At 36.8% G+C, this 12,705-nt stretch overlaps 1 protein-coding gene across 1 annotated transcript in view; it reads left to right on the forward strand.

The window, feature by feature from the left end:
• Positions 1-12,062, forward strand: part of SEC63 (SEC63 homolog, protein translocation regulator) — a 66,321-nt gene extending 54,259 nt beyond the window's left edge. The window contains exons 18-21 of the mRNA XM_061427660.1: positions 1,804-1,905; positions 6,451-6,549; positions 9,139-9,243; positions 11,004-12,062. Of these exons, the coding sequence (XP_061283644.1) occupies positions 1,804-1,905; positions 6,451-6,549; positions 9,139-9,243; positions 11,004-11,147 (450 nt within the window). The 3' untranslated portion in view covers positions 11,148-12,062. The remainder of the gene's footprint in view (positions 1-1,803; positions 1,906-6,450; positions 6,550-9,138; positions 9,244-11,003) is intronic.
• Positions 12,063-12,705: the final 643 nt, after the last annotated feature.

The following is a 12,705-nucleotide window of genomic DNA, read 5'->3' on the forward strand; positions in this document are numbered from 1 at the left end:
TGGTTAAGGGAAAAGCTAATATTTACAGAATGCCACCTTGTTTCAAGAGGTATATAAGACGTTGAGGAAAAGGGGAAGTCACTGAGGGATTAAGATGGTAAGGGTATAGGGAATAGAAAAAATCTCATGGCATGGCATGAAGTTGCACATGACTTACGAGAAGGCTTCAGAAAAGAATATTTGGTGAACAAATAATGGCCCATAGATGCTCACTGCAGATGAACTGTAACTTGATCAGCCAATTTTTTTTTTTTTTTAATGTTTGTGTTGTTCTTGACTGGGCCATGGTCTAAAAATAACTCCTGTGGTTTAGGAGTTATAAAGAGATTCCCTGAATAGCCTCTGAAGCAAAAGCAGAGGCTGGAAAAAAAAGGGGCGGGGGAGGGCAAAAGATAAAAGTATAAGGAGATAAAGTACTTGCCTTTGGGATGGGAGAAAAATAAGGATGTCTGTTTTTAGCAGTTGCTGGCCCTTGAGTGTTTTCTGTACTTTGAGAATCAAGTTGGTTGCCATGAAATTAAAACCTATCAAAGAAATTATTACCTCTCCCTTTCTTTGAGAAGGAGTTGACATATTTCTTTCTGATTATGGCTCAGTTGGTAGGAATCCTTCTGCAGTGCAGGAGACATAGTAGATCTCTGGGTTAGGAAGATCCCCTGCAGAAGGGCACGGCAACCCATTCCAGTATGCCTGCTTGGAGAATCCCATGGACAGAGGAGCCTGGCAGGCTGCAGTCCATGGGTCACAGGAAAGTTGAACACAACTGAACAACTAAACACAACATTCTTGCTTTGACAGAAAGTTGACATATTTCTTTGTGATTATATTAGGGTTAGTAGAGGTGACTTCGGAGAAGGCACTGGCACCCCACTCCAGTACTCTTGCCTGGAAAATCCCATGGGTGGAGGAGCCTGGTAGGCTGCAGTCCATGGGGTCGCTGAGGGTCGGACATGACTGAGCGACTTCACTTTCACTTTTCACTTCCATGCATTGGAGAAGGAAATGGCAACCCACTCCAGTATTCTTGCCTGGAGAATCCCAGGAACGGGGAAGCCTGGTGGGCTGCCGTCTATGGGGTCGCACAGAGTCGGACACGACTGAAGTGACTTAGCAGCAGCAGCAGAGGTGACTTTGGGGTTTTGATAAACTGATTTCTTCAGATGACCAAAAATACATTCATTCAGTTGACAGTTATACAAATAGCAAATACTAATAGGAATACAAAGCCAAATGTGAAACAGTTTCTGCTCTTGAATGATAGTAGCCTGAAGGGGAAGGCAGACTAGTGAATAAACATTATAAGTACAAAAGAGACTATGCACATTGTGCAAGGGGCAGTGATGGCACAAAGACCGGTGTGATCAACTCAGCTCTGAGAGGATGGTCTGTGGGACCCAGGAGCTCGTACTTTAGGCTCCAGGTGCTCCTGAAAAAATAATGAGTATGATGAATCTGCCAGGTAGAGAAAAAAGAAAGCAAAAATCCAAACAGGGTTTAAGAGTGAAGTAAGTCTAGCAGTTTGAAATGACTAGAATAAAAAGTGAAGAGAGGAAAGCAGTGACAGGAGACTGGAGAGACAGGCTCAGGTCAGGTCATGATTGGCAGTGTAGTTCATGCTAGACAGGTTAGATTTGATTTATGAAAAGAAGCATTGGAAGTTTTGAGCAGGGAAGTGATTTGTGGGACTGAACTCTAGTATTTAGCATTGTCAGGAATGCCATCTGGAAGAAGATGGACACCCTTCAAAATGATAAAAAAAAAAACATGCTTGATTTCCATTATTTCTAATTTTCACTTTACTAGGAGTGGCAAGAATTACAACAAAGTATTCAGCGAAAGGAGAGAGCACTACTGGAAACCAAATCAAAGATAACACATCCTGTCTATAGTCTTTACTTTCCTGAGGTGAGTTATTCATCCACAGCCTAGTGTTTTCCTTCCTCTAGTCAGATATTTCTTAGTTGCTCTTGATCCTTTCTGTAGCGTGAATTGACTCTTATCCTCTCTGTAGCGTGTACTGACTCAGATGCGCTGAATGTGTTTTCTCGATATGTCACATTTTTGAAGCATATATTTCAGTATGCATTACTTTGAGTAAATGAGTTGTTTAAAAGGAGAATTGTCAACTTTTTGAGTACCTTGTTGTTGTCCTGGGCTTCTGTCTCTCCTGTGCCTGGATTTCTGAGGGTTGTACTTACTGATGATTTCTTATTTGCAGCTCAGGCAGTCTTAATCAGACAAATGCATATTTTGCCTCTGACTTTGTGTGGCTTTTGTGAGTCTCACACTTGTCTCTTACTTCTGCCATGTTTTGAATAGGATGAAAATGTTCTTAAATTCTGCTCATGGATTTTTTTCTGGGGGTCCTATACTGGCCATCTGGAGACACTAGACTTGTTCTGATAATTGCCCTGATCCATGGGAAAAAGGCAAGCCCAGGCCTGAGGGACCCACTAAGTTGAGTAAGAGCTGATACCCAAGCTCCAGGCTGATCATTTCGATGTTCTTTGTTCCCTTGTGCTTGTTTACTTTGTGGTTGTGGCCTGTTGAGCTTTCGATCTCTTTGATAGGCTGTTTGTCTTTCAGATGAATTTGAGATCAATTTGAGATCTTGACATATTGCTTTTGCAGACAGTTCTCCGTGGCTAGAGGTCAAGGACTATTGCCTTTTAGTTCAGGGAAGCAGTTCCACAGACTGCTTCACAGCTTTGCCACAGAACCTTCTGCTCACCACTTGTGTTTGGCGGGTGATTTCATGTATAAATATGCTTTCTGCTCTAGAATGTCAATCTATAGTTGCTGGGGGCTGCTGAAGGCAAGTTCCTATTACTAGTAATTTGGCTCTCCTAATAAATGAGTGGCTCTGCACAGACTTTTGTTTTTTGACTTGGAGAGCAGTCAGCCCAGGATTCCATCTTACTGTGCACGCTGATCTTCTGGCATGTCCTGAGCTATAGCCCATCTGTTAGGGGCTTTTCGCCCATTGCAGTATAGTCTGCCAACACCAAGGCTCCTGAAATCAAGCGAATAAATTTCATTCATTGATTGGTTTTAAAAGTACCATGGGATGCTGTAAGCTGCATAATTTGTACCCTTATAATAGACAGCTTCATTTTAGACCATGCTTAGTTAATAGGCAAAGCATTCATTTACTCCCTTAGAACATTTTAGCAGTGAAAGTGCCTTCTTGTAATTTTATCTGCATGGTAAAACATCTCAAAGTGCTGTTTATCAGATAGACTTTATTTGGGATTTTCCTAACTTCCTACCTGTTTACCTTCTCATTTACCTACCTATCCACCACACTAACCACTTATAGTACTCAAAGTTTTATGTTCATAATTGACTTAAATGTTATTAAAACTCATATATTTAACAAAAATGGTTGGGAATCCCACGCAACAAAAAACCAGTTTTGTTTAAAGTGCAAATAACTCATGGTAGAGACTCTTTTCTGCTTTAACCATGTGCATCAAGAGAATCTGGGTTCAATGCCATAGGTTGACAATCACTAGCTTCTTAATGTTTATTTTTCTTAAATGAATCTGATTTTAATCAAATAGATTTGGGGCAGTGGGAGGCATTCTCTAAATAGAGATAAAGAATAAATGCACATTCTTGAACATGTATGTTCTAGTAATGATTCTGAAAATGAAATGTCAGACTGCTTAAAGATAGAAATGTTTACCTCATTTCATTAATAATCATTACTTTTAAAATTGTTATTGAAATATAGTTGACGTACATTGTGTTAGTTTTAGGTATACCATCTAGTAGTTTGATATTTGCACACATTATGAGATGATCACCACAGTAAGTCTGGTAACTGTTCCCATACAGAGTTACTATAATATTATTGATCATCTTCCTTATGCTGTACATTACATCCCATGACTTATTTATTAATATAGCTGGAGGTTTGTACTTCCAAATCTCCTTCATTATTTCTCCTGCCACTTCCACCCCTCTCGCATATTTGTTCTCTGTATCTATGAGCCTGTTTTCATCTTATTTTGTTTCATTTTTTAGATTCTACAAATAAGCAGGATCGTGGTATTTTGTCTTTCTCCGACTTCACTTAGCATGATATCCTCTAGGTCCATCCATGTTGTTTCTGATGTCAAGATTTTGATTTCTTATGGCTTGAGTAATATTCCATTGTTTATATGTACCTTCTTTGTCTGTTCATCCATCAGTGGACACTTCAGTTGCTTGCATATTTTGAATATTGTAAATAATGATGGAATGAATTGATGTGCACATATCTTTTCAAATTAGTGTCTGCTTTTTTTCCTTGGGATAAATTGCTAGAAGTAAAATTGTTGAATCATATGGTAGTTGTAGTTTTAATTTTTTGAGGATCTTCCATACTGTTTTCCAGAGTGGTTATATTGATGTAACTGTAATTTTATTGGACTCTGTGTCCTAGGCATTTTAACAGGTTTTTTTTTTTTTTTGTATTATTTCACTTTATCTTCACAACACAACTTGAGGTAAGCATTCATCACTTAACAGAGAAAAAGGGTGAGGTTTCAAGGAGTGAAATAATTGGGTCTGGATGACTTTGAAATAGACATTGGCAGACTACTTGCCTGCAGACAAATCTGCCTCCCAGCTTGTTTTATAAATGAAGTATTATTGTAAATGAAGTTTTATTGGAACAGAGCCACACTCATTCTTTCTGTAATACAATGGCAGAGTTGAGCAGTTACAGCAGAGTTGAGTAGTTATAGCAGACTCTTTGGCCCTCTAAGTCTGTGGGTTCTGCATCTGCAAATGTGGCAGGCCAACTATACCACGACATTTTATGTAACAGACTTGCGCGTTCATGAATTTTGGTATTCTGGAGGTGGAGTGATCCTGGAATCGATCTCCTGTGAGTACAACAGTACTCCACTTTGAGTCTGTTGTGTTTCTGCCCATTTTGTGTGTGCAAAACACACGTAGAAAGACATGTGTATACAAACTATACCTTTTGTTGTAGTCCTAACCCTTGGATTAAGCAGAAGTTGAGTTAGTCATCCATTTATGATTTGTTATCCTGTTTATTAATGTTACATTGCCTTGTAGTTTAAGGCATTTAAACAAAAGCTTTTAGTTGAGCTTAGTATACCATTATTGGGAAGATAATAAACTATTTTAATGTCTTAAGATTGAAATAAAATAGAAAGCACAAGTGATTTTGGCTTAGGGACATTTTTCCTATGAAACTATTTTCAATAAAAAGTTATTTTTAAAAACTTTTCTTGGATAATTGAGACTCTAGTGTTGCTTTGGTTAATTGGATACAATTTATTTTACTTTTAGGTCTAAAACTTTTTTAAAGTCATTTTTAGAAAGGTATCTTCCCTATCCCATTCTTAAACAGTGGATGCAAAGTGGATGAATGAATAAAAAGTTACTGATCTGTGCTGTGATGCAGTGGTGGTTGCTGACCACACTGAAGTTTGGCGCTCCCAGACTGGTCTTCTATTTTTTTTTTTTTCCCTAGATTTTTGTCTCCTGTCAGTGTTTCCTGCTGTCATTGTGCACTCTGGTGACAATTTCTTTACTCAGCCTTTTTTATGCTCCTAATCTTTTATGTAGTACAACTGAAAATGCTGAGCTTATTGAAATGGTATACCGTAAATGGTACAAATAGATTCTTAGAATCTGAGATGCTGTCTTATAAGTAACATGTTTTAATGTATTGATTTCTGATATTGTTACCATTTAAGTCCCTTCCACTCCTGCTTTCTGCCTTTTGCTTATTACTAGGTAAGATTACTAAAATTATTTGCTAGATGAATTCATGATAGCTTATACTGTTTTATTTTTTAGCATATCTTTTATCATTTAAGGTTAATCAGGAGTTTTTAAAATACAGAGGTTCATCAGTAGGGTTTAAGGGGCCATTTGAAACCCCAAAATTACATACAAAATTCTTTTGTTGGAGAGTGGCTCTAAGAACAATTTATTCATTCAGTAAATGTTTATTGACATCTATTTTGTACCAACCATGGTGTCTGTGCTGGGGATACAGCAGTGGCTAAAGGGCAATACAGTTGACTCTCTGCATCTGTGGGTTTTGCATCCATAGATTTGATCACCTGTGGATTGAAAATGTTGGGGGTGGATTCCAGACAGTCTAAAAAGGCAAACTTGAATTTGCTGGGTATTGGCATAGCAATTACATTGTATTAGATATTATAAGTAATCTAATCTAGAGGCTAGATAAGGTGTACAGGAGTATGTGCATAGGTTATATGCAAGTACTGCACCAATTTATGTAAGAGATTCCAGCATTCATGGATTTTGGTATCCGCATTGTGGGGGTGAAACGGGAGCTTGTCTGGAATCAGTCCCCCTCAGGTACCAAGGAGTAACCATACCCCTAAAATGAGATAAGGCAAAACTGTATTTCTGTAATTCTTTCTGGCTATTTATACTCTTCTCTTTTTTTCTTTGCAGGAAAAGCAAGAATGGTGGTGGCTTTATATCGCAGATAGGAAGGAACAGACATTAATATCTATGCCATATCATGTGTGTACACTAAAAGATACGGAAGAGGTAAGTATCCAACAACATTATTTAGATATAGAAAACAGTATAGAAATCCATTTATCATATATGGCTTATTGCATTTTATTGAAAACACATTTTATAACTGTTCTCTGACAGCTTTTGGAGGGAGCTCATTGGAAATTTATAGAGTATTAAATTGAGGTAGACAACTTGGTGGTCTTTTAAAACCTTGTTCTCAGCTATTAGTTTTCACTAATACTTGCCTTACCATATCTCCAGAATTTAGTTATGTTTTACAAATGCTTGTGAGTTTTATCCTCGTTGGATTGGTGCTCAGAAATTATGGTTTGTATCCTCATTGAATTAGTGCTTTTGTGTTAAAAACAAATGTAAGTACTAGTGGTTCATTTTTTAAAGTGGAATTTTTTATTTTATTGGATTGTCCACTGTCAGTGACATCATTTAAATAACATTGTGATGAACATATTTTGACCTTGGATTTCCTTGTTTTTCTTCTTGATTTTTTTACGTTACTATTTGAGAAAGAAGGTTCTGTCTACCTGGACTTGGTGGACAAGAGCAAAGCTTTTGAATTTCAAGAGAGTTCTATAATGATGATTTTTTAAATCCCAAAAGTTTTTTCCTACCTTTGTAACCAAGTAGTAAATGTTTAAAGTAGTTTATTGTTGTTTGACACTTAGCGATAGTGCCAACTTATGGGTATCTCTTTCTCAGAGTAATTTTAACATTTTTTAAAATTTAAATTTTACCCATTTTTGAATGGATAATTCATTTGCCTAGTTGGTGTTTCAGAAGATATACCGAAGTGCACACACTGAAATGTATCTTGTATTCCTGTCTCTCAGTCACCCATTCCACTTCCTGGAAACCATCGATATTACCAAATTTTTATGTATTTTTCATGTGATATTGTAGTAAAGTACAAGCGTATACATAGGTATATTCTTCCCAGTTTTGCACAAAAAGTAGCATACATCATGTTCTGCACCTTACCTTTTTCTCAGTGATAAAACTTGGAATTTGTACCATATTAATACAGAAAAAAGCTTCATTGTTTGTTTTTACAGCTGCCTGATATTCTTTTGTGTGGAAGTTTATTTATTCAGTGCTCAGCTCTTTAGTGGACTTACAAGGTGTTTCTTGTCTTTTGCTGCAATGAATAACCTCATATCATTCAAACACATCTATAGGATAAATTCGTAGAGGTAGAATTAATGAATTAGAGGCTCTGTACATTGTAATTTTGATAGATATTGTTAAATGTTTATTTCTCCATAGGGAGAAAGAATGGTCAAGTGTAGTATGTTCATTGCCTCTCAGTTTGTGAGATATAGAAAAATGTTGCAGGCATATTATCGTGCCCCCATAGACCATTCATCCATGGTTTTGACCTCTTTCTTTTTCTCTGTGACACCAGCTGAGTGTCCTGTGGTTTAACTCAGTGCTGACACTATTTCCCCAGACAGCTCAGATTAAGGTTCAGTCCCAGAGGACTGCTGTTGCCCCGCTGTCCATCTTTAGATGCCAGTTGGAAGTCCCAGGTTGTCATCTGTACTTCTGATCAACTGGCTGTAAATCATGGTTTCCACGATCCCTTCCTTGGGTTCAGTAATTTGCCAGAATGACTCAAAAACTCAGGGTAACATATTTACCAATTTGTTATGAAAATAGTATGATGAAGTAGATGAATATCCGGATGAAAGAGATATATAGGGCAAGGTATATGGGAAGGGATGTCGATCTTCCATGCTCTTTCTGAGCAATCCGCTCTCCCAGCACTTCTGCATGTTCACCAGTTTGAAAGCTCCCTGAACCCCTTATTTTGGTATTTTTATGGAGGCTTTATCACATAGGCATAATTGATCATTAACTCAGTTTTCAGCCTCTCTGGAGAATAGCGGGTAGGACTAAAAGTTCCAGGCTTCTACTCATGGCTTGGGCTTTCTGGTGACTGGTCCTCATCTAGGAGACCAAGAATTGCCTCATTAGAAGAGAACTCATTCTTACCATCCAGGAAATTCCAAGGGATTTGTTAGTTCAGTGTCAGGAACCAGACCCAAAGACCAAATTTTACAACAGAAGATGCTCCTTATGTGCTCTTGTCACTTCGGAATTACAGGGATTTGAGAAGCTCTGTGCCTGTGATTGAGGGCAGAGACACATATATATATGTGTGTGATGAATGTATTTTCTGTTCTCTCAACATTTGTTCTAGAAATAAGAAAATTTGGCAAGAACTATTCCTGTTTGGTGAAGTCTGTTTTAGTTCAACATTTCATTTATTTTACTTTTATACACAGCTTCATTTCTTCAAGTTATCAAGATAGAACTTGGTTGCTTTAAATATGTTTTCTTGAATTCTGGAGATAGAAATTAACCCCATCAATTCTGCCTATTTTTATTTCCTTTTTACATAGTATATATATGACACAAATGTCATATATGTAAATACATTTATTGTCATTAGAACTTTTGTAACATGTTTTAGGACCTCTTCTGTCATCTGAGTAAGCATTGGCTATTAAATACTCTCTGGTCTAAATATGTCAGGAGGGACTTATTGTTTCTTCCACTCTTTAAAATACAGATTTTAAGTTCTGATTTATCTTCTAGGTAGAACTGAAGTTTCCTGCACCAGGCAAGCCTGGAAATTATCAATATACAGTGTTCCTGAGATCAGACTCCTATATGGGTTTGGATCAGATTAAACCACTGAAGGTAAGAATAATGACTATTCTGTAAATATGGTGTTCCCTAGAAATTGTCATACTGAGTGAAGTAAGTCAGACACAGAAGAACAAATATCATATGACATTGTTTATATATGCACACTAAAAAAAAAAAAAACTACAAATGAACTTATTTACAAAACAGAAATAGAGTCACAGATGTAGAAAACAAACTTATGGTTACTGGGGTGATAAAAGTGAGGGGGCAGGGATAAATTGGGAGATTGGGATTGATCATATGCATAGTACTATATATATAAAACAGATAGCTAATAAGAACATGCTGTATAGCATAGGGAACTCTACTCAATACTCTGTAATGCCCATATGGGAAAATAATCTTTAAAAAAAAAAGTGGATTTACGTATATGTATAACTGATTCTTTTTGCTATACACCGTGTCAATCAGCTATATTCTAATAATAACGTTTCTTTGAAAATGAATTTTTTTTTAAATTTATGGTGGGTATGGATTTGCATTATTATACTTGGGTGGGAAATAAAAGTTACCACTTCCTCCTCTTTGACAAATTTTCAAATACCTGAGAAGGAAGGAAGAAGAGAGATACACAGAGAAAAAGAGTGAATCAAACCACACAAAAAATTTTTTTATACATTTTTGAAGTAATAAAGGGAACTTAAAAAAATAAGGTTATCTATTTGAATAAGTGTATTACATCTTAAGGAAGCAGTTCTAGTTTTGAAATGTAGAATAACAGGGAAAGAGATCCTCTCATACTTTAACATAATACACTTGATGGACTGCTCTCAATAATAAACTTGTGTTAAAGGAGTATGATGATTTAGAACCTTGAGTATAACTTACCAGTGTGATAGGTTGCAAAGAGTTGGACACGACTGAGCAACTGAACTGAACTGCACTGAAAGTATGCCATACCTTTATAGGGCCTCACCAGATGGTTTCTGTTTTCTTTAGAAAGACACATGTATTTCATTTTAGAGTATACACTTGTGTGAGTATCATTTGAAGCACATTCTCATCGATGTTACCATTTCACTTGTGAAAGTAAAAGGAGTGAAGTTGCTTAGTCATGTCCATTTCTTTTCGACCCTGTGGACTGTGTCCATGGGATTTTCCAGGCAGGAGTACTGGAGTGGGTTGCCATTTCCTTCTCCAGGGGATCTTCCCGACCCAGGGATCGAACCTGGGTCTCCCACATTGTAGGCAGACCCTTAACCATCAGGGAAGTCTCTTAAGCTTTTTATAAAAGGCATGCTATTGTGTTAGAGAGATTGTGCTGAAGAAGTGTTGCGCTGTGTACTGGGACTCAACTGAAAGGAGCCAGCAAAGGCATGGCTTTTTTTCCCCATGAGGGCGCTGTATTTCTTTCCATTGGCTATAGGATGTTAACTTCATGAGTAGTCTGGAGGCTGCAAATACCTCTTTGGAAGTCACACTTGAACTTTTTTTCCATCCACAGAAGACTTATTAAGAACAGTGTTCCTGCTCAAGAGTCAGAATTATTCATCTTTCATGCTGCAGAATAAATAGTATATAGCGCCTGTAAAATCATACTATTAAACTACACTAGAAACTTAACTATACTAACATGTTACTAGATTCATGTTTTTATTTTGTGGATGAGTGTTCTTAAATATGTTAAATTTAGAGTTAAAAGATGTAATCTTTTCAAGTGCTGCTGTCAAAGAAAACCTTTTCTGTACCAGATATTTCTTCCATTATTCCTCCTCAGATTTCTAATGTCTGCATTTAATTCTTTTTTCTAGTTGGAAGTTCATGAGGCTAAGCCTGTGCCAGAAAATCACCCACAGTGGGATACAGCAATAGAGGGGGATGAAGACCAGGAGGACAGTGAGGGCTTTGAAGACAGCTTTGAGGAAGAGGAAGAAGAGGAGGAAGATGATGACTAAGCAGGGACCACAATATTTGCACATATTTGCAAATTTTTGCTGTTTTGGAAGTGTATAATAAACCAAAAGCAGTGCAGAACTGATGTTGAGGGAAGTGTTCCTAGAAATGGGTGTGTTACCGAGGCAGTGGTGGTGCCTTGGTACAGTCTGAAAGATGCTTAAGGTTTGTGAAAGCTTTCAGGTATGGGATGGTGCATTTATTTCATCTGCAAATGATAATAAACCCTTTGTTATAACTGTCCAGAAGTGTGGGCTATGTATTATCTGATCATCTGTGGTCCCAGTAAAAGTAAAGGTACATGAAAAACAATCTATAAATGAGTGACCTTTCTTTGTTTAGCTTTAGTTTTAACATTAAAGTATGTGTGATAAACACCACAAATGTTTTAAGTAACATCTGCTCAAGTTTTAATGTCTTAATAAGCTCTATTATTCATTTACTGACATGTTGCAGTGATATAAGACTATTTATAACAGCTCCATTCATAGCTTTAAACATTTTATTTTTGCCTGTCTTGGTCATAAGTTGGCATTCTGCCACATTCCACATAATCTAGAGGGCTACATTTTGGGATTTTCCTTTTCTTAATTGCCCAGAGTTACCAGAAAGATTATAAAAATGGCTTTTAATGGCTTAAAACATTTTTAAGCCTCTATTTTAGCAGATCAATGCAAGATCTAATTCTTTTTATAAGCTATAGATCTAAAAATGATTGTGGGACCATACGTTCTCTGATGTTGGTGATTGTGTTACTAAACCTTTTTAAAAAGGTCACTATAAAAGCTGAAAGACATTGTTAGCTTTTAATCTACCTGACTCTGTCAGAAGCCTTTTAAGGTAAAATATAACATGCAAAGGAGGCGTTTTTTTGTATTCATTTTGGACTCCTGTCAATAAAATAGAAGTTTGACTCATTTTATGTTTGTAATGGTGTGTGTCTTTTTACTCCCAGAAAGGGATATAATAGGAGAACTCATTCTTTTATTTTTCAACTAAAAATTTAGTGATACTGTCCATGACTGCTAAAGTGAGTGCTGTTTCTGTATACTATAGAAAAACCTGTGATTGAGGGGAACTTCCCAATCTTACACTCTCACACAGTACAGCCTGCAAGGATCATGCTTACAAGGAGTAGAAATGTGTACATGATGAATTATTGAGGTAAAATGAATATTTTTGTTACTAAATATGGAGGAAACATAAGTTTATATTATAGTACTTATGGTAATAATCCTCCCCTATCAAAATCTCCATAGATCCAAGTGCTGTCAGAATACTAATTTGTGGCCTTGTTTATTTAAAAGGTTGCCACTTCCCATGCAGAACTACCACTGGTATTTTGTTACTGCAGTAGTTGGAAATAAAATTTGAAACTGACCAAAGCATGAATTATTATTTTTTTTTCTTGGTTCTAAATTTGGGATGTAGTATTTCCTATAATATGGTCAAAGCAGATTTTTTTCTCTGGAGCCTCCATTGTCTGTTTTTGTTTTAAAGGTGTTAGTGAGACCCTTCCTTGGCAAGCAGGAGTACCACTGATTTGTTTGTGAGGATTTG

Source organism: Bos javanicus, chromosome 9 (assembly GCF_032452875.1).
Source record: "Bos javanicus breed banteng chromosome 9, ARS-OSU_banteng_1.0, whole genome shotgun sequence".
Lineage (NCBI taxonomy): Eukaryota > Metazoa > Chordata > Mammalia > Artiodactyla > Bovidae > Bos > Bos javanicus.